General features: G+C 34.6%; 3 protein-coding genes across 4 annotated transcripts in view; 2 read left to right on the top strand and 1 right to left on the bottom strand.

Moving 5' to 3' along the window:
• The first annotated feature begins 7,179 nt into the window (after positions 1 to 7,179).
• LOC107482110 (U-box domain-containing protein 6) lies at positions 7,180 to 11,592 on the top strand. Of its 2 annotated transcripts, XM_016102503.3 has the most exons (6): positions 7,180 to 7,432; positions 8,039 to 8,132; positions 8,552 to 8,737; positions 8,869 to 8,976; positions 9,080 to 10,239; positions 10,748 to 11,592. In XM_016102503.3, exons 2-6 carry the CDS (start codon positions 8,082 to 8,084, stop codon positions 11,541 to 11,543), a joined length of 2,301 nt encoding a protein of 766 aa, XP_015957989.1. In that variant the 5' UTR covers positions 7,180 to 7,432; positions 8,039 to 8,081; the 3' UTR covers positions 11,544 to 11,592. The 2 variants fall into 2 exon arrangements, with proteins under 2 accessions (XP_015957989.1, XP_015957990.1); XM_016102504.3 differs by lacking the exon at positions 7,180 to 7,432 and having other exon boundaries at positions 8,069 to 8,209.
• Positions 11,593 to 12,668: 1,076 nt separating this feature from the next.
• On the bottom strand, positions 12,669 to 14,090 carry LOC110279588 (uncharacterized). The gene is made up of 2 exons (XM_021139514.2): positions 13,982 to 14,090; positions 12,669 to 13,630 (listed from the first exon to the last, which is right to left on the bottom strand). The coding sequence occupies exons 1-2, from the start codon at positions 14,006 to 14,008 to the stop codon at positions 12,773 to 12,775; spliced, it is 885 nt and encodes a 294-aa protein (XP_020995173.1). The 5' UTR covers positions 14,009 to 14,090; the 3' UTR covers positions 12,669 to 12,772.
• Positions 14,091 to 14,712: 622 nt separating this feature from the next.
• Positions 14,713 to 22,235, top strand: part of LOC107482109 (probable pre-mRNA-splicing factor ATP-dependent RNA helicase DEAH4) — a 10,777-nt gene continuing 3,254 nt past the window's right edge. Inside the window, exons 1-13 of the mRNA XM_016102502.3 lie at positions 14,713 to 15,019; positions 15,127 to 15,219; positions 15,336 to 15,440; positions 15,577 to 15,794; positions 16,037 to 16,089; positions 16,196 to 16,312; positions 16,730 to 16,821; positions 17,512 to 17,598; positions 17,713 to 17,927; positions 18,281 to 18,373; positions 18,563 to 18,686; positions 19,760 to 19,904; positions 20,230 to 20,299. Coding sequence (XP_015957988.1) covers positions 14,820 to 15,019; positions 15,127 to 15,219; positions 15,336 to 15,440; positions 15,577 to 15,794; positions 16,037 to 16,089; positions 16,196 to 16,312; positions 16,730 to 16,821; positions 17,512 to 17,598; positions 17,713 to 17,927; positions 18,281 to 18,373; positions 18,563 to 18,686; positions 19,760 to 19,904; positions 20,230 to 20,299 — 1,612 coding nt within the window. The 5' untranslated portion in view covers positions 14,713 to 14,819. The remainder of the gene's footprint in view (positions 15,020 to 15,126; positions 15,220 to 15,335; positions 15,441 to 15,576; positions 15,795 to 16,036; positions 16,090 to 16,195; positions 16,313 to 16,729; positions 16,822 to 17,511; positions 17,599 to 17,712; positions 17,928 to 18,280; positions 18,374 to 18,562; positions 18,687 to 19,759; positions 19,905 to 20,229; positions 20,300 to 22,235) is intronic.

Below are 22,235 nucleotides of genomic sequence, written 5' to 3'. Positions count from 1 at the left end.
ATATATGTAACTTAAGATAATAGTGTTTACTTAAATAGATTATACTCAGATGGTTATTACTAAAGAAAATATTGCAATATGTGGTAATACGCATTTTGCGACTGTTTAAACAAAATCGCCGCAACATGTAAAACAATAACTCACCTGATGGTACATATAGCGGCGATTTTCGAAAAGACACCGCTAAATGCAATCCTGATTGAAATATAGCGGTGGTTCGAGAAAAATCGCCGCAAAATGTAATTCTAATTGCAGCCCCAACTAATAACCGCCGCTATATGTGCCGCAGGTTGTCATTTTGCGGCGGTTTTATAAAACCTCCGCAAACTTCCACCGCTATCTGCCGGAATTGTTGTAGTAATTTTCATACATTTTTCATATTTTCCATCCATACATATACAACACTCACTTAGACCACCATTTTACCTCTAGTAATTATATTCCTAAATTTTTTGCGCATTACATTGGTGAGGCAGAATAATATTTTTTCAACAATTTATATATCAATTCTATTAGGTAACTAACAGAGGGTGTAACTAACGGTAGACAACATCTTATTTAACTGCACCTCAAGAGCCACTAAATATTAAAAAAATATTCTAATATAATTAATTTTTTTAATCTTATTTCATCTTTCATTATATAATACATAAATTTTAATTTTTCTTTCCACATTCATGTGACAAATCTTAATTTCTGTCCTCATATTTCCATCAACCACCTTCGATTTCTCTGTCGCAACATATCATCTCTGACCACCGCAGATCCTCCCACTCACAACAAAAAAGAAACATCCAAAATCTTAAAAAATACCTAAAATCGTTTAAAAAAATACTTAAATTCATTTTAAAATTTTAAAATTATTTTAAAAAATAAAAAATTATTTTAAAAATTCAACAACATTCAAAACATAACAAAAATAAACATCCAAAAGTTAATAAAAAAAGAGATATTCGATGATTTTGAAAATATCAAAACCTAAAAAAACGAGACATTAAAAAATATTAAGAAAAGAACATTAAAAAACTAAGAAAAGAAGCATCCAAAGCTATTAAAAAACCATCCAAACTCTGAAAAAGAAGAAACATCCAAAATATAAGAAAAAGAATAATCCAAAACTAGCAGAAAGAATCATTCAAAATTTAGAAAAAAAATATCCAAGATTAATTAAAAGAATCATCCAAGAAGAAGAAGAAGAAGAGCCGCGACGCTGCGTGGATGGTGGGGAACTTGCGATGGCGCATCGCGAGACAAAGCCGTGGAGGCCGCGATGTGCGCAAGACACAACAACAGCGGCGAGCGAGCAAGGGACGCAAGACAGCAACAGTGGTGACATGGGAGAATTGCGCGAGATAGGAGTAGTGTCGCTGACGTTCCAAGCGTGGTGTCTAGCGCGGCTTCTTCGGCAGCGACGATGTAGACAACCAGGAGAAAAAGATGCACACCTCGTGCGAGAGCTCCCACTAGCGGAAACGACGCATTGTCGTGGTGGAGGAACAATCGACTGAACGGCAGAGTGATGACGCGATGAGAGAGAATGAAGGGTATTTACAAATTTGATTAATTAATACTATTAATATTATTGATATTATTATTAATATTATTATTAAAATTAATAAACGATTACTATCCTTTAGTACCATTTACCTAAAGGGATACAACCTTTTAAGAATGGTGTATATTCAAAATATTGTATCTATTAGCTAAAGGAACACAACTCTTTAAGAATTGTGTATGTTCAAAATATTGTATCTATTGACAATAGAAAAGACACAACCATTTGTGTACATAAATTATAATTGCTACGTGCAATATGTATAAATAAGTCATTGTCTACTATTTCAAATACAGAAGTACTAAGTATACACTTTACTTATTTATTAAGAGATTTTCTCTGTTCAAGAGAGTTGAGAACTTCTTACTATTACGAATTAAGAAATTCTTAGGTTTCATTGTATCTTGGGAGAGTATTGTCATCAATCCTATAGCATCTAAGTGAGGGGACAAGTATATCTTTAAAAAAAGCGATCTAATCATGCCTCAAAACCATCTTCATATACCCAACAATTTTAAAGAGATATTACTTGAAGATGGCACAAGATCAAAATACCACGTTCAAAGTCATGAATCTAGAGTTTGTCAAGTTAGATTGCTTTGATTGAACACACTTCAACCGTTGGAAGGATAAGCTGATGTTTCTTCTTTCGGATCTCAATCTTGCATATGTGATTGACCTAAAGACCACAAATTGTTGATGCCGCTGAAAATACCACACTGAAAGAGAAAGAAAAGATTGTTCAATTGAAGAAGAAACGTGATAAAGATACTTTCACATGTCGATGTCATATTCTCAACACTTTATCCGACCGATTCTATGATCTATAGATGTCAATTCAATCACCATTGGAGATTTGGAAGCCTTTGAAAGAAAAGTACAATACCGAATGACAAGGAATAGATAAGTTTATTATGATTAAATATTTTGAATTTATAATGAATGACACTATGCCTGTTATGGATCAAATTCATGAATTACAAATTCTTGTAAGTAGATTTCGTGATCTACAAGTGGTAATTCTTGAATCATTACAAGTTGGAACAATTATTTCAAAATTACCTTCATCTTGGAATGGTTATAGGAAGAAACTTTTACATCTTGGTGGGAACTTCGCAATTGAGAAATTACTAAGGCATCTACATATAGAGAAAAAAAAAACTAAAAAACGTGATGCTGTGTATTTCTCTTAAAGTTCTAAAGTGAATCATATTAGTGAAGAGAAAACCAATAAAAATGAAAAGAAAGTTTGCAAATTGATTAAGTCTTTGTATGGTCTAAAACAAATGCCTTAACAATGGCATGAGAAGTTTGATTCAGTGATGTTATCAAATGACTCTCACATAATACTGCAAATAAATGTATTTACTCAAAATTTACTAAAGATTATGGAGTAATCATTTGTCTATATGTTGATGATATGTTAATAATCGGAACAAATTTAGAAGGAATTCGTGTAACGAAGGAGTATGTAACTTTTAAATTCAAGATGAAATATTTGAATGAAGTTGATACAATATTAGGCATAAAGGTGCATAAGAATGAAGTTGGTTTTACTTTAAGTCAATCTCATTATATAAAAAAGGTATTGAAAAAGTTTGATCATCTCACAATTAAAGAATCCAATACACTCTGTGATCCTAATTTTAAATTAGAAGGAAACATGGGAAGACCTATAGCACAATTAGAATATGCTAGTGCTATAGAAAGTTTAATGTATGCAAGGCATTGTACTAGACATGTTATAGTATTTGCTGTGTGCTGATGCGTGAGCATCTTTTCTATATTTTCTTATTATTTTAGATATGAATTTATTGAGATTTTAGTGTTTGAAGCATGTTTGGATGCTACTTTGAAGCACATTGTGGTTTTATTGATTTCAGAAAAAATTCGGACGATTTGATAGAATTCGTGCAGAAGAAAAAGGAGAAAATTTGACTCTGTTGAGCTGGCGCTAAACGCCACTACCTGGCGTTTGGCGCCAGGCACCTCGTATCACGTGCAAGCCTTTTTTTTTTTAGTAGGCACTAAATGCCACAACCCGGCGTTTAGCACCAAGTGCCTCGTAACCAGTTCTGAGACCACACGCTAGTGGCGCTAAAACGCTGAGCCTGACATTTAGCGCCAAGAAGTCAGAAACCACACAATTCTTCTCTGCCTCAGCGACGCCAAATGTCGAGCCTGGCGTTTAGCGCTAGTAGCGCGTATATGGATTACACGGAAGGGCTTTGTTGGCTTAGTTTTAAATTAACAATTATTTTTTCTTTTCTTTTAATTATTATTAAAACAAAACACAATCTTTTAGGATTTAGATTTTTTAATTTTATTTTATTTTCAAATCAATTAGGTTAGATATAAAAGGAAAAAATTAAGCTCCTCGAGCTTCCTCTCCTCTTCTCTACCTCATTTTGCACTTTATACAATTTTAGAACCCTAGTTTTATACAAAACTGCCGATAACATGTTTAATTTGTTTGTTGATGTTATTGAGTAGGTTGGGCCTAGTAACATTGTGCATTGGTCACTGATAATGCTGCTAATTATGTACCTGCTGAAAAATTCATTCATGAAAAATATCCAAATATTTTTTGGTCTTATTGTGCTGTCCATTGTATCAATATTATTTTAAAAGATATTGCAAGTATTCTTCACATAGCTGACCTTGCTTCCCGTGCTTCAAAAGTGATTGTGTTTGTTTACAATTATATGATCTTCTTGTCTTGGCTTAGAAAAAGAAAAAGTTGAAAAGAAATTATTTGACCAAAAGTCACACATTTTGCCATTGTTTTTTTTTTGAAAAGTATACATGATCACAAGAAAGATTTGCAAGCATTGATGGTGGACAAACATTTCACTTCTCATAAACTAGCCAAAAGTGCTAATGGAAAGATTGTTAGTTCAATTGTTTTGGATAGTAAGTTTTGGCAAGATTGTGTTACCACTATAAAAATTGTTGGTCCTCTTATTAAGTTGTTGAGGATTGTTGATGCTGATGAGAAACTCTCTTTGGGATACGTGTATGAAGACATGCAAAGAGTCAAAAATGCTATCAAGGCAAGGTTCAAAAATCGAAAAGCTGCTTATACGCCATACACAAGTATCTTGAAAATGCGGTGGGATAAGCATTTGAATAAGGCAAATATCTTGAGATTTTTACTTGATTTGCTTGATGTTGAAACACTTTGCGATGACCCAGTTGTCGCAATGCAAGTGATACAACTGTATCGAGATTGTAAACAAAGTTTTGGTAGATGACGATGATCCTAAATTTACTAATAGAGATGTTGAAAGCATTGAAAGTTTAATATACACTGATAATGTTATGCCTTCGTATCTTAATGGTGAGTGACATAGCAAACTTTGTTTCATTCTATAAAAATATATGTCATTAATATTGATTTTTTATTGATTTTTTTCTATTTTATTAAATGGAGGAGACATGAAAGTTGAAGTGGATATGCCTGATATTATAATTGAATCATCAAATACTTCTTTTGGTGGTACTTTTGAAGATGGTAGCTTTGGATTATCTGTTTATGATGGAAACATTGGAACACTTAATGATTATTATGACTTCTGATGAGTAGTGTCTTTGTTTAGTTGAAATATTGTTTGTTCAATGTTGTTTCTTTTGGTTGTAAAACATTTTGTGTTTGTCATTTATGTGCGTTTTGGTTTTCTTTAGTTATAAACTTTGATATTTGAAGTTGTTTATGAAATTTTAATGATAAATTATGGATAACTCATTGTGTGAAATTGTCACATTTTAAATTTTATTAGTTTATAAATTATTAAATTTTTTTATAATTTTACTCTATATTTAATTAAACCGATTCAACTACAGTTTGATCCTGGTTGAACTATTAAACCAGTCACTTGACCGGTTCGATGATTGGCCCAATTCTTGCAACCTTGGAAAAGAAAGAAAGAAAGAAAGAAGAATAAAAAGAAAAAAAATGCAATATTAAAGAAGACATTTCTGTATTTTTATAGCAAAATTTCGATATCAAAATTAAAAAATTTTGGTTTTATTGTTAAGAAATTTCAGTTTTTTTCCTGCATAATTAAAACAACAACTCCTCCTCCTCCTCATCTTCTTCTTATAATTCTTGTTTGACTCTCTTAACTTGTGTCATAGTTAAATAATTTTGGTGTCAGTATTGAAAAGCTTTTGAATTATGATTAAAAAATTTCGGTGCTATTTTTTGATATATTTTGCATAGAACTCCTCATCTTCTTTTCTTGTTCATCTTATCCTTCTTATTTTACTTTCTTATAATTTTTTCTTGTTTTATCCTCTTAACAAGAATAAAAAAAAAAAATAAAACAAATAAGAAGAAGAAACATATAATTCTGCAAAATCATCAGGAAGAAAAGGAGGAAAATAGAATAAAAATGCAGCAACAATAATATTAGCAATAAAAGAACGACGATAAAGAAAAAGTACGCGAAGAAAAAGAAACACGAAAAAAAGAGAGGAGGAGAAACGTGAAATATAATCGTTTACTTTAGTGGGGATAGTTGGAGTGTGTATTCACGCTTTCACTAATAAAACTGGTTTATGTTAGATTTGATCAATTTAATTAGATTTAATTGTCAAAAAACTTAGATGTATAACAAAACTGATAAAATTAATATGGAGACAAAAACTAAATACTTATCAAATGTCCTAGTTAACTCAATAAATTATATCTATAATATCAAAATTTAAATCTAAAATTTTATAAAATGAAAAAGAATATTAAGCTAAAATATAATCTTCTATTAATTTACTCTAAAAATGATTTTTTTCCCTTAGGCCTAAAAATTTCTACTATTATATATTTTAAGTTCATCTCATATGTCGATTCTTGTTAAGTGCATAAGTTAAATAAAAATGTAATGTTTAATAAATAAAAAATTTAGAGAATCAAACTTTTAGTTAGGTAACATTAATCAATTTTAAAATTTAATATTTATATTTTAGAATGTACAATTTAAAATTTATAATTTAAGATTCAGAATTTAATATAAACAAAATAATTTTAAGCCAAAAAATTTAATTATTTAACATTGCTTTTAATAATTTTTATAAAAAATATTAAATGACCCAAATTTTAGATCTGAATGTGATTATATACCCTAAACAACACTTTTAACATACTATAGAAGCCTAAATCAAACTTTTAGTTTAAATACCATGTGGAGTGCAAAAGGACAAAAATGTCATTATACAAGACTGCGTGGCGACAAACGAAGAGGTCGGCAACTGTCGGCCGATGAACCGGGAAAGGGAGAGAGAAAAAAGCAGTGAAAATTCTAACTCCCTTCCCTTTCAATCCATTTTCTTTGTTTCCAAAATTAAAATAAAAGAAAAAAAATAAACAACAATAATTTCATCCCTCCGAGACAGAGCGCTCTAGTGGCAATTAGTTTGTGTAATAAACAGGTCGAAACTTTAAATTCAAAGATTATCGGTCTTAATATATGTGTAATAATTTCATTCCAAAAATAAAACGAATAAAACGGACACATAATAATATAATATAATATAGTTACATGATTACTTCTTTAATTTTCAAATAACTAATATTATATTATATATTAACTAACTAAACAAGTTTTTAACAATTAGACTCAGTCAGACAGTCACTGAGTCTCACAGCATAACCAAATCTCCATCTCCCTCCCCTATCTTCCTTCATTCTTCTCCTCTCTCTTTCTCTCACAAACGTCGTTCTATTTTGCTTTCGATTTCACTCTCAGCGTGTTTCACTCTGTACAAATCTCTCCATCTTCTTACTCAACTCTAAAATTTCTTCCATTCTGCAACTCTTTCTCTCTGTTCCTTTTTTTCTTAAATGAAGCCTCCTTGGCCGCGATTTGAAGTTTCTGCTTGGTACGTCGTCGTTTTGCTGTCCAATATCCAATCCTTGCTCCTTCTACTTATCTTACCTACGTCACTTGGCTTCTGAATCTGATACTTCTCTTGAATAGTTATTTAATGGTTTTTTAAGCTGTTAACGGTTTTTGTGTTTCAACCTTTCTATACTTCTTCAAGCGCTGAAGTTGTGTAAATGAAGATCTTAGCTGGAAACTTAAAGCCCGAGTTCTTTTTTTTTTTTTGGTTGAAATCATTAAGGTGTTAAGTGAAAATTAGTTTCGATGGATTAAGCTTCACGGAGATGATTTATTTCGAATTTGACATATCCTTTTCGTCTTTTGGATTTATTCTCTGATCCCTCAAAGTTTATTTTCAAAATTTGAGCAGCGTGTAGTTACGTACTGTATTTTCTGTTAGCTGTTGTCTCTTCAATTCTTGAAGGAAAGTGTTAATTAATTGCATACTATTTGGAACGAAAAAACTGCTGAAAGTTTTAGTTGACTGCAGCGATATGGACTGATGCTGTTTTGATTCCTAATTGCTAAGATTTTCTATTTTCTATTTTTTTTTGGCTCTTTTCTGATTTTTTCTTGTTTGCATTTGATTCATTGGCTAAAACAGTTGAGATTGGTTAGCACCCAGAGTTTACAGGGAGATTTGAACTATGGATGTAGCTGAGTATGAGGAAAAACAGTTTTCAGCAAGTGATGCCAAGGTATGATGATTGAGCAGTAATTGCTTTGACTATATGAACAGTCGATATGGCAAGGTCTATTTGAGGACTCGAATTTGGTAAATATTTGTTTCTTTACATTTTTTGGATTCAATTAGGTGGAAAATCGAGAAAAACATTTTCTTTTTCGGAAATTTATTGATTGTTATTGAGTGGCTAATTGGCTATTACAAACAGTTGAATCTGCACTACTAGACAGGTTTTTCTTTTATTCGGTTTATCACTATGGCTACTTTAGCAAATATTTGCGTCACTGACCAAACGAAAAAAGAAAAGTGTTAATGATCGGTCTTTCTCTGGTTTTAGTGTCATGGCTTCCTGTCTGTTACAAGTTTTATGCAATTGTTTCTTTAATTTTCTGTAATGTAATCTAAGCAATATTTATTTGGTTTCTGATGCAGTTACATGGACAGATGTGCAAGGCGCTTTCTCTGATATATTGCAAAATATTGTCGGTATTTCCTTCCTTGGAAGCAGCTCGGCCTAGGAGCAAATCTGGAATTCAAGCATTATGTTCTCTGCACATGGCCATAGAGAAGACTAAAAACATTCTTCAGCACTGCACAGAATGTAGTAAACTTTACCTGGTATGATTTATTTCTCCATTATGACCTGATCTCTGGGTATCTGATGATTCTTTTTAGCTTGTTCATCAGGTTATTCATTTGTTGGCTGGTCTAAAGTCATTATCTCACAAACGGCAATACTTACGATGCAGGCTATTACTGCAGATTCTATTCTTCTAAAATTTGAGAGGGCTAAATGTTCTCTCAAAGATGGTCTTAAACGGGTGGAAGATATTGTTCCACAATCTATTGGGTGTCAGGTACTAAACTTGAAGATTGCTGTTTATATAAATGCATATTCACAAATTTACTGTTTTTGTGTCAATACTTAAGTTGACCTTTGGTTTGAATTTATATGTTCAGATTCAGGAGATTGTCAATGAACTTGCAAGTGTGTCATTTGCACTTGATCCATCAGAGAAGAAAATTGGTGATGATTTAATTGCATTGCTTCAGCAGGGAAGAAAGTTTAATGACTCTAATGACAGCAATGAACTTGAATCTTTTCATCAGGCTGCTAGCAGGCTTGGAATTACATCTTCTAGAGCAGCTCTTGCTGAAAGAAGAGCTCTCAAGAAGGTCATAGAAAGGGCTCGGGCAGAGGAAGACAAGCGGAAGGAATCAATTGTTGCTTATCTTTTGCATCTTATGAAGAAATACTCAAAATTATTTAGAAATGAGTTCTCAGATGACAATGATTCTCAGGGTTCTGCACCTTGTTCTCCCACTGTTCAGGGATCCATTGAGGATGGTGTTCCCGGTGTTCATTGTCAGGCCTTTGACAGACAGTTTTCTAAACTTGGTTCCTTTTGTTTTAAGCCAAATGATATGAAATCAGAGCACATGCCCCTTCCCCCTGAAGAGCTAAGGTGCCCAATATCTTTGCAACTTATGTACGATCCTGTAATCATTGCTTCTGGGCAAACTTACGAAAGGTTATGTATAGAAAAATGGTTTAGTGATGGCCACAGCACTTGCCCAAAGACCCAACAGAAGCTCACACATCTCTGTTTGACTCCTAATTACTGTGTGAAAGGTCTTGTTGCTAGTTGGTGTGAACAGAATGGAGTTAATATTCCCGAAGGCCCTCCTGAATCTCTTGATCTTAATTACTGGAGATTGGCATTCAATGAGTCTGAATCCACAAATTCAAGATCTGCAAACAGTGTCAGCTCTTGCAAGTTGAAGGGTATTAAAGTGGTTCCATTAGAAGAAAGGGGTACCTTTGAGGAAATTGGGGGAAATAGGGCTGAAAGTTTGTCTACACAAGAGGAAGATATTGCGCAGTACTCAAGCCTTCTGGAAATCTTGACTGAGGCTAATAGTTTGAAGAGGAAATGTAAAGTGGTTGAACGATTAAGGCTGCTGCTGAAGGATGATGAAGAAGCAAGGATTTTTATGGGGGCTAATGGCTTCGTTGAAGTACTTTTGCGGTTTTTACAATCAGCTGTGCGTGAAGGAAATTTGATGGCTCAGGAGCATGGAGCAATGGCTCTTTTCAACCTGGCTGTAAATAATGACAGGTTTGCTGCTTCTTTTTTCCCCTCTATTTTTTAAATAGTTTTGAACCATTAATGTAGTTCCTAGTAAACCATTTTATCCTGTTTCACATCATTGGCATATAGCAGCTTTTGTTTGGATTCCTGCACTTGGACAAAAGCTAGCAATATTGTTATTGAAAATGCTTTTATGCTTCATATTGAAAGTAAATTGATTTTATTAAAAAGTATTGATAATGAGTTCCACAGTTTGTCTGATTTATTAGGTAATATGTTTCGATGTAATAATTCTCTCCTCTATTCCTTCCACATGCACATGGATATACATAATTTCTGTGGCATTTATGCGCTCTGGTTCTTCATTGTCATATTTAAACAGAAAGAGAATGACGTTGTACGTTAGCTTTTCCAGAACATGCATAATATTAACTTATGTTTACTTAAAAATTGTGTTAACATCTGAATATTCACAATTACGTTTAACAAGGTGAAAATCATCGACTTAAATTTTATGCTTTTAACTTCTCAACAGAAATAAGGAAATCATGTTGGCGGCAGGAGTATTATCATTGTTGGAGGAAATGGTTTCAAATACTCCTTCGTATGGTTGTGCAACTGCCTTATACGTGAATCTATCTTCCCTTGAAGAGGCCAAGCGTTTGATTGGTATGAGTCAGGCTGTTCAGTTCTTAATCGAGCTTCTTCAAGCTGACACTGATATTCAATGCAAGCAGGATTCTCTCCATGCTCTCTATAATCTTTCCACTGTAACTTCCAACATTCCTTACCTCCTTTCATCCGGCATCGTTGGCGGCCTACAAATTCTTCTTGTGGACCAGGGCGATTGTAGTTGGATAGAAAAATGTATAGCTATTTTGATAAATTTGGCTTCTTCCCAAGATGGGATGGAGGAAATTTTATCGACTCCAGGAATTATAGGCGCATTGGCTTCAATATTGGACACAGGCGAGCTCCTAGAGCAGGAGCAAGCTGTCTCTTGCCTCCTGCTTCTATGCAATAGAAGTGAGAAATGTTGTGAGATGGTGCTACAAGAAGGTGTCATCCCTGCATTGGTTTCAATATCAGTGAATGGAAATCCAAGAGGGAGAGATAAAGCTCAGAAACTCCTGATGCTGTTTCGAGAGCAGCGGCAACGAGACCATCCGCCAGTGCAAGCTGACGCACATCATTGCCCTCCTGAAACTAACGATTTGTCAATGCCGCCTTCTGAAATGAAGCCGCAATGCAAGTCAATGTCTAGAAGTAAGACAGGGAAAGCTTTTAGCTTTTTCTGGAAAAGCAAGAGCTTTTCTGTCTACCAGTGTTAAGCTCCAAAGGTTTGTAACTTGTAAATCTCTGCATTTCGCTTCCAATGGGTGCAGGCTCAAAGTGTAAGATTTGCTTTTTTCCAGCTACGGGCTTACGACAAACCGAATAATGTAAATTACGGTATTTCTGTTTTGGAAAGAAGCTAAGTAAGCATATTCTCATAAATCCATTTGCTTCAATTCAAGCCTTAACTTCATGCCTCTCCTACGTCGTCTTTGACCCGTAATTATTGGCTCGTAGTGTGCAGAGTGTACATTCTTTTATTAATATCGGTTTCTATGATTAAGATTAAAAGACACTGATATTAAAAGAAGGTTTCTGAACATCCAAACTCTGCATCTGATTTCTGATATTTTTAGTTTTTTTTTTTTGTCTGTTTTCTACTTTAAAACTTAGATTCTTTCTTTCTTACCTTTATTAATTTGATTGAGAACTTTTGGGTGTTAAAAATGTCAAGTTGCCTGATCTGCGGTCAAGAATTGCCTTTACGAAACGGTATCATGTGATGGTTCAGTTGTTGGAGTCAAATATCCAACGTAAGAAATTGTCCTAAGGTGCGAATTCATTCTTAGCACAGTTGCTTCATTTGTGGTTATGTCATCAAGCTAACTTGAACGTAGATCAGAGGGAATCCGTGAAGCACTATCAGAATTCAGGAACATCGTTATTGATGACGATCATGATGATTTGACTTTGTCACACTCAGGATCCAAACATACAGCAACCAAAACTAAAATGGATATTCTTCTCTGTTGGGTGTTGACTTTGCAACATGCAGATGGACGCACCAAGTGCCTATCTTCCCGGAATAATTCCTAGACGAATTATTTTATTTTGTGATAAGTTTTATTGTACCCTCAACACTCAATAGCCCCTTAGCTTCATTGATAAGGAGGCTGCTATGTTATTAATTTCTCAACATCCTATAGTTCTCCTCTATTGTTGGAATTGAAAGATTCACACATAAAAAATCAATAAATTTGTATTATTATACTAAGTAAATCATTGCCTATATATACAATTATACACTGTTAACTCAATAAGTGGTAAGAACGGACTTGATTGCTTTGTTGGACAAAATTAAAATTACAGAGTAACAAGCTACTTTCAAGAATGTTTGGGTAACATTGAAACAAAACTGCAAAACAAATAAATCAATAAAAAAAAAATACTAGAAATGGAGATTCTAGTTAGCTAGCTAGCTAATTGCATTATTCTTCATGGTTTTCTAGAAACGACCTGGGTTCATGAGCCATGAATCAAACAATTTCAAAAGAACATCACCACCCTTGTTACTTTCACACTTATCATTCTCTTCAACTTCACTTCTTCTATCATCTTGCTTCTTTTCCCCTTCTTCACTAACTTCACACAATTCACCTCCATCAACCTCCTTCTCGTCATCATCATCATGTGGATTGTTCCCTTCTTTGTTACCACTCTCCAGTAATGCCTGCTTGTAAGACCCTTTTGCGCAACTCGGCAACACTGCCGCTGCCTTCTTGTCGTGAGTCCCTTTGATTTCGGCCTCCAATATAGGAGGAAAGTTCTCCAAGGAAATGTATCCAGAAGAAGAAGAAGAATCAACACCTATGGTTTTCTCCTTTGTTCTTATTGAATCTCCACGGCCCCAATAATGATCCAAGATAGAAGCAAAACCATTCAACATTGATATGAAAAGGGTCATTGCCCGTTCTAGCAATGGCACTTTGTGGATCACTGCTAGGACCTTGTTCACTGCCCCATCAAATTTCTCTGGCATGGAGGCTATGATTAGGACTAGTTCATCGACTTTGTCGAAGGCCACCGCAGAGGATGGGAACACTTTCTCGGAGATTTTCTCTGCTGTTATGATGTGATCATCCATGAAGGATAGTATGGCTAGCAATTGGCATTGCATTGCATAAATAAGGGGTGTGGTGGATCTCGAAAGTTTTGCAATTATCCTTCTCAAGTTTGCACCCAATGGACCATTGACATTCTGGGTTTTTCCAATCGCAATTTCTGCCATTGCTATCATGGAAACTCCACATGCATGTAATGGACGTTGCCTTGAACTCATTTTTGTGGTTCTTGTGTTTCCGTTCTGAGAAATCACAAGAGAACAAAACTCATGAACGTGGGACAACACAAATTAATTTTGCATTGGTCTTAATTATGTGTGACTGTTCCTAAATCTTGACATTCTATGGCAAATTTGTTTCATGCATCTCATTATTAATTAATTATTACTATTGTTTTCTGTTTGTTCAATCCATCTTATGAAAACCAACGAGAATGAATTCCATTGTAGCGAACAATTAGTAACGCAGTTAATTAAACAATATATCCTTATAAATAAAAAATAAAATAGTAATTTATTTAAAAAAGAAAAACCCATCAAGATTTGATAGAAACGATTGATAAAATCGATCATCTACAAGATTTTGAGACTTACTTGGGAAGGGAGAATGGATGTAGGCATTATTTGTGATATTGGTGCAGAAGCTAGAAGATGATAAGAGTCAGCAAACAGCAAATAAGTTGCCCCTTTCAAATAATGTATAGATCTATCATCATTTCGTTTGCAATGTTGGACCAACTACTTAAATATATACACACAAAATAATTAAAGACCTTATAAGTTCCAAAAATTGAACAATTAACTTGCCCCAAAGTTCATTTTCCTAGCAGCTCGGATATTGAAGTAGTCAAATTTGTATAGAATAAGATAGACATTAATATTCAAATTTATATAAAAAAATCTTAATAAAAAAAGGTTTTTTTAATAATTTTTTTATTTTTTAGCATGTCTGACAAATTTCTAATAGTAAAAATAAAAACATTAGAAAAATAAAAAAAATCTTTTTTTTAGAAACTGTCATTTATATTTTTTTAAAATTTTTTTTCATATAATAAATAAACAAAAAATACTTTTATATTGTTATACCCAAATATAATTGATAAATAAAAAAATATTAAAATATAAAATTACTTTTACTTTCTTATAAAATCTTTTAAAAGAAGATAACTTTAAAATTTTTTTTTTAAAGTTCCGCCCAAAAAATTAGTGAATAATTTGATAATTAAAATTTGTGATATGTGATATACTGATATCTCTAAAATAAAAATAAAGTTTTTAATAAAATTTTTACAAGGTAGATTTTGAAACAACTGCAATTGCTTGCTCCCTCTCAGTTTAGGAGGCCAGTCTTCAGCAGAGAGTATTTACTATTTAAGACTGTGAGGGGTCCAACTTGCGGTTTCTTTTCTTTCGGTCTCACTTGCTGGATTCGATGGCAACACTTCCAATAGTGCAATATGAAGAAAAGATCATTGAAACTGTTGAGCGCAATCCCGTCGTTGTTGTCATCGGAGAAACCGGTTCCGGAAAGAGCACCCAGCTCTCTCAGATGCTCTACCGCCGCGGCTACGCCGATTCCGCCAGAATCGCCATCACTCAGCCCCGCCGTGTCGCTGCGGTCACCGTCGCAAGGTAATTAACCAACTCCTCTCTCTCTCTCTCCACTAAAATCCCAAACAAATTTCTGAGCTTCGCTTTCGCTAAAATACGCCGTCGTTTTGGCTCTTACTTCATCGCAGGCGCGTTGCGCAGGAGCTTGGCGTTCAGCTTGGAGAGGAAGTTGGATATGCCATTCGATTCGAGGATAGAACTTCACACCGCACGCGCATAAAGTAATGGCATTCTATAATTCTTTGTTCACCGTTTGAGTTGGTTTGGCTTTTATTTCAATTGGTTTCTGACTGGATGAATGGTGGCGATTGATTTGATTTTATTTGATTTTGGTTAGATATCTTACCGACGGGGTTCTGCTCCGCGAGAGTCTGGTGAATCCTGAGCTGAATGAGTATTCTGTCATCATATTGGACGAAGCTCATGAACGGAGCTTGAACACGTAAGAGTTAAGACATGTTGCATTTCAGTTGTATCTGCAGACTTTGTAGTATAGTCCGAGGTGTTAGCTTTGGATTGTATATTTGTTTGAATCAGTGGAGTTTGTTTATGCAATCTTGATTGGTATTTTGTTTCAGGGATATATTGATGGGGCTGATGAAACGCTTGGCTAAAATTCGTACTTCCAATCTCAAAGTCTTGATCACATCGGCCACTCTTGATGGTGATAAAGTTTCAAATTTCTTTAGGGACTGTCCTGTGTTGACCATCCCAGGAAAACTGTACCCGGTTGAGATACTTTATAGCAAGGAGCGTCCGTCAAGCTATCTTGAGTCTTCTCTGAAAACGGCTATTGGTATGAAATGACATGTTAACCTCAGCTGCATTGCAATGTATATTGGTTTAAATTGTATCAATTGTTAATAATCTTTCTAGCAAGGGTGTATAACTAAAATTTTCTGATTGCATTTTGATGGATTCATGCATAACATATTAACATGTCTATTTATCATGTATTGAGATAACGTCTCATGAAAACTGGTCTTTTCTTCGAGGAAGAAGATGATCATGGTTAAAATAATTGTATTGGTTTTGCAGATATACATGTTCGTGAACCGGAAGGGGATGTCTTGATATTCATGACTGGACAGGTGAACTTTTCATCATATGGTATTTACCTTATACTCTAGAGTGTAATTTCAATCCTTTATTTTCTAAAATGACGCAATGGTTGAGCATGCCTAAATAATTTCACAGGATGATATAGAGAAATTGGTATCTAAGTTAGAAGATAAAGTTCGGTCTTTGGAGGAAGGTTCTTGCATGGATGCTATAATCCTCCCCCTACATGGTTCCTTGCCACCTGAATTGCAGGCTAGTAAACTTTGTTCTGATTCAATCTTCCTAATTGAGAACTGTGCTTACCACTGGCTTGAGTTATTCAGTGCAAGTTGCAAATACTATAACTTCTATATGGACCAATATAAAGTATATCTTGGAAGGTATAATGGACATAGTTCTTAGGCTTTTGGAAATAAGTTAGTAACAAACTGCAGTGAGGGAATTCTCTAGGTATTTCCGCTTTCAAGTTGCTGTTTATCATGTTTGTTTCCTAATCATATGCAAAAGAATATTACTCAGCCTGAAATTAAAAATTAGATGCATGTGATTGCTCTTTGTTTTGGGACTATGCAACAGTTTATGTTTGAGGTATTCATCAAAACTAAAGATCCAGATAATATATATTTTTCATGCATTTTAAGCTCATCCATATCTTGTATAATCTTACAGGTGCGTGTATTTAGTCCCCCACCTCCAAGCTGTAGGCGAATTATTGTTGCAACAAACATTGCTGAAACTTCTTTGACTGTTGACGGTGTTGTGTAAGGGAACTAATATTTTGTCAAAGTTTATTGTTTTAAAATTAAAACTTCAGTGGATGTGTTGCTTATTGCAGGCCAAGGGAACTGTTATTACTTATTGTAATAATAATTTAAATGATTCTTATTTCTCTGCAGTGTTCAGTGTAGCTATTTATTATTGTATTTGTCAGAAAAAGCCTAAACTTGTTTGAAATGACAACCCGATAATTCATTTCTTGAATGTGATAAGAAGCTGATTAATGCCATGATTAAACTATTTCTGTAAAAGCAGTGTGAATATCACCTAGGGCAGCACCCTGAAGAGGATGAAAATATTGTCGCCAAAACAAGAATGAGTGCTCAATATATGGTATAGCTGACAATGCATTTTTTTTCTTTTGACACAGTGGAAAATCACATGCAGTAATGTGGTGTTAGTTTAACTTGTTCTTTAAAATGCATGTCTTTTTCTTTTTTAAATTTGTAATGCAAATTCCTATACAAAGAAAATAAATTAATGATATTCTAATTCCTTTGCATTTTATGAGATGCAATTTTTTGTTTATTTTTTATTTTATTTATGATGAATGCCCATCACAATTGAATGTGTGCATTTCTTGATTTGATTGTACATAGAAATAGTTTTCTTGTTTAGATCAAGCACAATAAGTTGTCTCCTTACGGTTTCTGAACATATCTTGTGAATTTTAGGTATGTTATTGACTCTGGGTATGTAAAGCAAAGGCAGTATAATCCATCTACCGGCATGTATTCTCTTGATATTGTTCAAATTAGCAAGTAAGCATCATTATTACCATTTCATTTTGACTTGAAGCATGGATGCAGTGATGCAATGCTTTTACAGTCCAGGAAGCAATTTATGTGCTTTAAAAGTAATATCTTAAATTGCAGAGTGCAAGCAAATCAGCGTGCAGGCCGAGCAGGACGAACCCGTCCTGGAAAATGCTACCGTCTGTATCCTTCCCAAGTTTACAATGATGAGTTCTTGGATGTTACTGTTCCCGAAATACAGAGATCTTCTCTTGCTGGTAGTGTTCTTTACTTGAAGTCATTGGACCTTCCAGATATTGACATCCTGAAATTTGATTTTCTTGATCCTCCTTCATGTAAGATACTTTTTTCTTATTTGAAAGTTTACTAAATTATTCTTTTTTTCTTTCTTAGTAATGTTAAATAACTGAACTTGATTCTCATTTGATTGTGGTAAGTTGCTTTATTTCTTTTTCTTTTTTCACTTGTTATTTCAAAAGTTTTTGAATTCTTTCTGTGGCTTCTTCAATGGTGTTCTACTGTTACCCTTGTTCTTTTTATCGGCCCAGAGTTCTGTTCCCAACTGATTTTAATGCATATGTTTAGTTTCTCTTGATTTTAATCTTCCTGTTCCATCTTCCATGACAGATAGTGATTTAGTGGATTTTACTCGACTATAACTTGGTGATGAATGACTGCTTTTCTGCAGCTGAGTCCTTACAAGATGCCTTGAAGCAATTATATCTGATTGATGCTATTGATGAAAATGGTGCAATTACAAGTATTGGACAGAAAATGGCTGGTAGTTATTTCCCCTTTTCTTTTTTTGGTTGAATTTTAAATTAGTCTGGAGAAATCATGCATTTCACTATCATTATCTTCATCATGAGATGTCAGTCTGAATGAGTATTTCAACAAGTTCCTTGTGCACTATTTTCTTTCTAACTTTATTAATTTTAATTTTAATTTTTTGTTTTAAAATTCTATGCAGAGCTTCCATTAGAACCTTCCTTATCACGAACCTTGATGGAGGCAAATGATTATGGTTGCATACCTGAGGCTTTGACTGTTGCTGCCATGTTATCAGCTGAAACTACATTGCTACCAGGGCGGAGGTTCTCTCTCTCATTCTCTCTCTCTCTCTCATGCATTTTCAACTAGATAACAAACCATTCTCTTTCCTTTTGCATAAATGCACAAAACTTGTGTATATTAAGGCATTTTATTTTTCCTGGCTTATAGAAATCGTGATAGCTGATGATATATTACTATTGAAAGAATTAAGAGAGGAGATAATGAAAAGATAGAGCTGCAGAGATAGGCTTTGGAATCACATGATTTCAAAAGTAGAAGTAACATAGAGTATTGGGAATGTAAAAAAAAAAAATATCAAGGTACAAAAATTGTAGTTTAGAGGTAAAATCAGGGAAGATATTATACCACAAGTCACATATCTGTGAAAAGATAATATACCACAAAAATTGTGTTGATTAGTTTGACATCCTAGGATCAAGGACAAATGCATTAGAGGAAGAGCTCATATGGGACCTATTTTGAAAAGATGGTATAATTTCGCCTTAAGTGATATGCACGTGTTTGGAGAAGTTAAAGTCCCAACAGGAAGGGTAGATTTGGTGAAAGGTAACAAAGAGCAAGTTAGAAGGTGAATCATCAAAAGGGTTTAAAGACTTTTGCATGTTTAACAATTGATATCATTTATGAAATAATCTAATCTATGTAGTTAATCCCATCTAGAGGGATTAGACTTTCTTTTGTTGTTACAGAATCCTCTCTCATAAACATAAAGTTAACCGTGCTGCAAATTCACACTTTGTCTCTGAAAAGCCTCAGCCATGTTGGTCTTTCCTTTCAGTTTATGGACAAAGTACCTCTTATCCACAAGTCTTGCACACTCTTAAAATGAAAAAAAAAATTATTTCTTGGTCCTGTCTAAAGTGTGGATGCTAACACCAGCACACAAGTGACGAGGTTAGCATTCCCTACAAATAAATACACATGATTGAATTTTAACAGACTGCATCTTATAAAACATGTTTTACAATAGTAATGGATGGATAATGCATATAGCAACTATCAAAATTCTGGAATACGCCTTGCATGTAGTTTTGTGCAGTTTCCTTTTTCAAGGACTGACTGACTGAGCTGTTACAACTTTCCACTGATTCAGCAAAACTGAGAAAAAGAGGAAACACCCAGAGCCCAACCTTCCTGATGGCTTTGGCTTGGGTGATCACATACAATTGCTGCAGATATTTGAGTGCTGGGATCAAACTGATTATGACATTGGTTGGTGCAAAGACAATGGCTTACAGGTAACCCTAGGAAGTCTGTTGATGAATATTTAGTCTCAAGTTTACCACTCTTGTGGAGTATTAGGGTATTCCTTGTCACATAATCAAAACAGCTGGCTGTGCAGATATATAAGATCTTCCTGGCTTTGGATAAAGACATTTATTGTTAGTTCTTGATGTTGATGAGAATGCATGTTTGCAGTTCTACTTCACTAACATTCATCTAAAATTTCCTGTTTTCAGGAGTCCCATATAAAATACGAAGAGAAACACATCTTAGACATTTTTTTGGGTGTTTTACTTAATGAATGGTATATGTGATTATTCTGGAATTAACTAATTGCAGGTGCGAGGGATGCTGTTTGTTAGAGATGTCCGTAAGCAGTTATCTCAGATAATGCAGAAAATAGCAAAAGGTTTGTGTTCCATATTCCTGAGGAAACTGCATGCAGAAAGTGACTTTTTGCCTGATTTTGAAATTTTTTGTTTAATGGATTATTTTTGAAACTCATGTGGCAATTTGTGCATTTAAAACACAACAACATCAACAACAAAGCCTTGTCCCACTAAGTGGGGTCGGCTACATGAATCAAACGACGCCATTGTGCTCTGTCATGTATCATGTCTACAGTGAGACCGTTTACATGTAGATCTCGTCTGACCACCTCATGGATGGTCTTCTTAGGTCTTCCTCTGCCTTTCGCCCTTTGTCCATCTTCCATCTCATCCACCCTCCTGACTGGATGTTCTATCGGTCTTCTTCTCACATGTCCAAACCACCTGAGACGCGATTCAACCATCTTTTCCACAATGGGTGCTACTCCAACTCTCTCCCTTATATCTTCATTCCTTATTTTATCCAATCGCGTATGACCACTCATCCATCTCAACATCTTCATCTCTGCCACACTCAGCTTATGTTCGTGCTCCCCTTTAGCCGCCCAACACTCCGTACCATACAGCATAGCCGGTCTTATAGCGGTGCGATAGAATTTACCTTTAAGTTTTAAAGGCACTTTTTTGTCGCATATAAAACCAGATGCACTCCGCCATTTTGACCAACCTGCTTGGATCCTATGATTTACATCATGTTCAATCTCTCCATTATCCTGTATGATGCACCCAAGATACTTAAAAAACTTTTAACTTTTCGTAGGATGTTCTCTCCAATTTTAAAAGGTATGGACTTAAGGATGATCCCTGGTGTAATCCTATACCAATAGGAAATTCCTCTGTCACACCACCTTGAGTCTTCACACTAGTTGTGGCCCCATCATACATGTCTTTAATTGCCCGAATATATGTGATCCTTACTTTCGTCTTTTCTAAAACCTTCCATAAGACCTCCATTGGTACCCTATCATACGCTTTTTCTAAATCAATAAACACCATATGTAGATTCCTTTTATTACTACGATACCTCTTCATCATTCTTCTTAATAGGTATATCGCTTCAGTGGTAGATTTGCCTGGTATAAATTCAAATTGGTTCTCTGTTACTTGTGTCTCTTTTCTCAACCTCCGTTCTATCACCCTTTCCCATAACTTCATGGTATGACTCATAAGCTTGATTCCTCTATAGTTTAGTATGACTCATAAGCTTAATCCCTCTATAATTTCCGCAACTTTGTATATCCCCCTTATTCTTGTAGATAGGTACCAAGGTGCTCTTTCTCCACTCATCAGGCATCTTCTTTGACCTTAAAATCTTATTAAAAAGCTTGGTTAACCAGTTGATGCCTTTTCCTTCAAGACCCTTCCAAACCTCAATCGGGATATTATCAGGTCCTACTGCCCTGCCATTTTTCATCTGTCCTCTTTTACCTCGAAGTCTCGAATCCTTTGATAGTAGTCAAAGTTTTGATCTTCTTCCTTTGTGCATAACCCACCAAGGCTCAGAAGAGTCTTCTGTTCCTCATTAAATAACTCGTAGAAGTAGCTCTTCTACCTTTTATTAATCTTCTCCTCTTGAGCCAACACCTCTCCATCCTTATCCTTTATGCACTTAACCTGATCTAAATCTCTCGTTCTTCTTTTCCGGCTCTTTGCAATTCTATATATACCTTTTTCTTTTCTTTCGTGTCCAAAGACTGGTAGAGACCCTCATATGCTCTTGTTCTTGCTTCACTTACAGCCACTTTTGTCTCTTTCTTAGCCGCCTTATATTTTTCCCAGTTATCTGCATTGCGGCATAAAGACCACTCTTTAAAGCATTCCCTTTTTATCTTTTATCTTTTCTTGTATACTCGCATTCCACCACCAGGACTCCTTGTCTCTTGGTCCTATTCCTTTAGATTCACCAAAACTTTCTTTTGCTGTTCTTCTAATAACTTCTGCCATCTCCCTCCACAT

This window comes from Arachis duranensis, chromosome 3 (genome assembly GCF_000817695.3).
Source record: "Arachis duranensis cultivar V14167 chromosome 3, aradu.V14167.gnm2.J7QH, whole genome shotgun sequence".
Taxonomy (NCBI): Eukaryota; Viridiplantae; Streptophyta; class Magnoliopsida; order Fabales; family Fabaceae; genus Arachis; species Arachis duranensis.
Note: the sequence above shows the minus strand (reverse complement) of the source record. Positions and strands in the feature narration are given on the sequence as shown.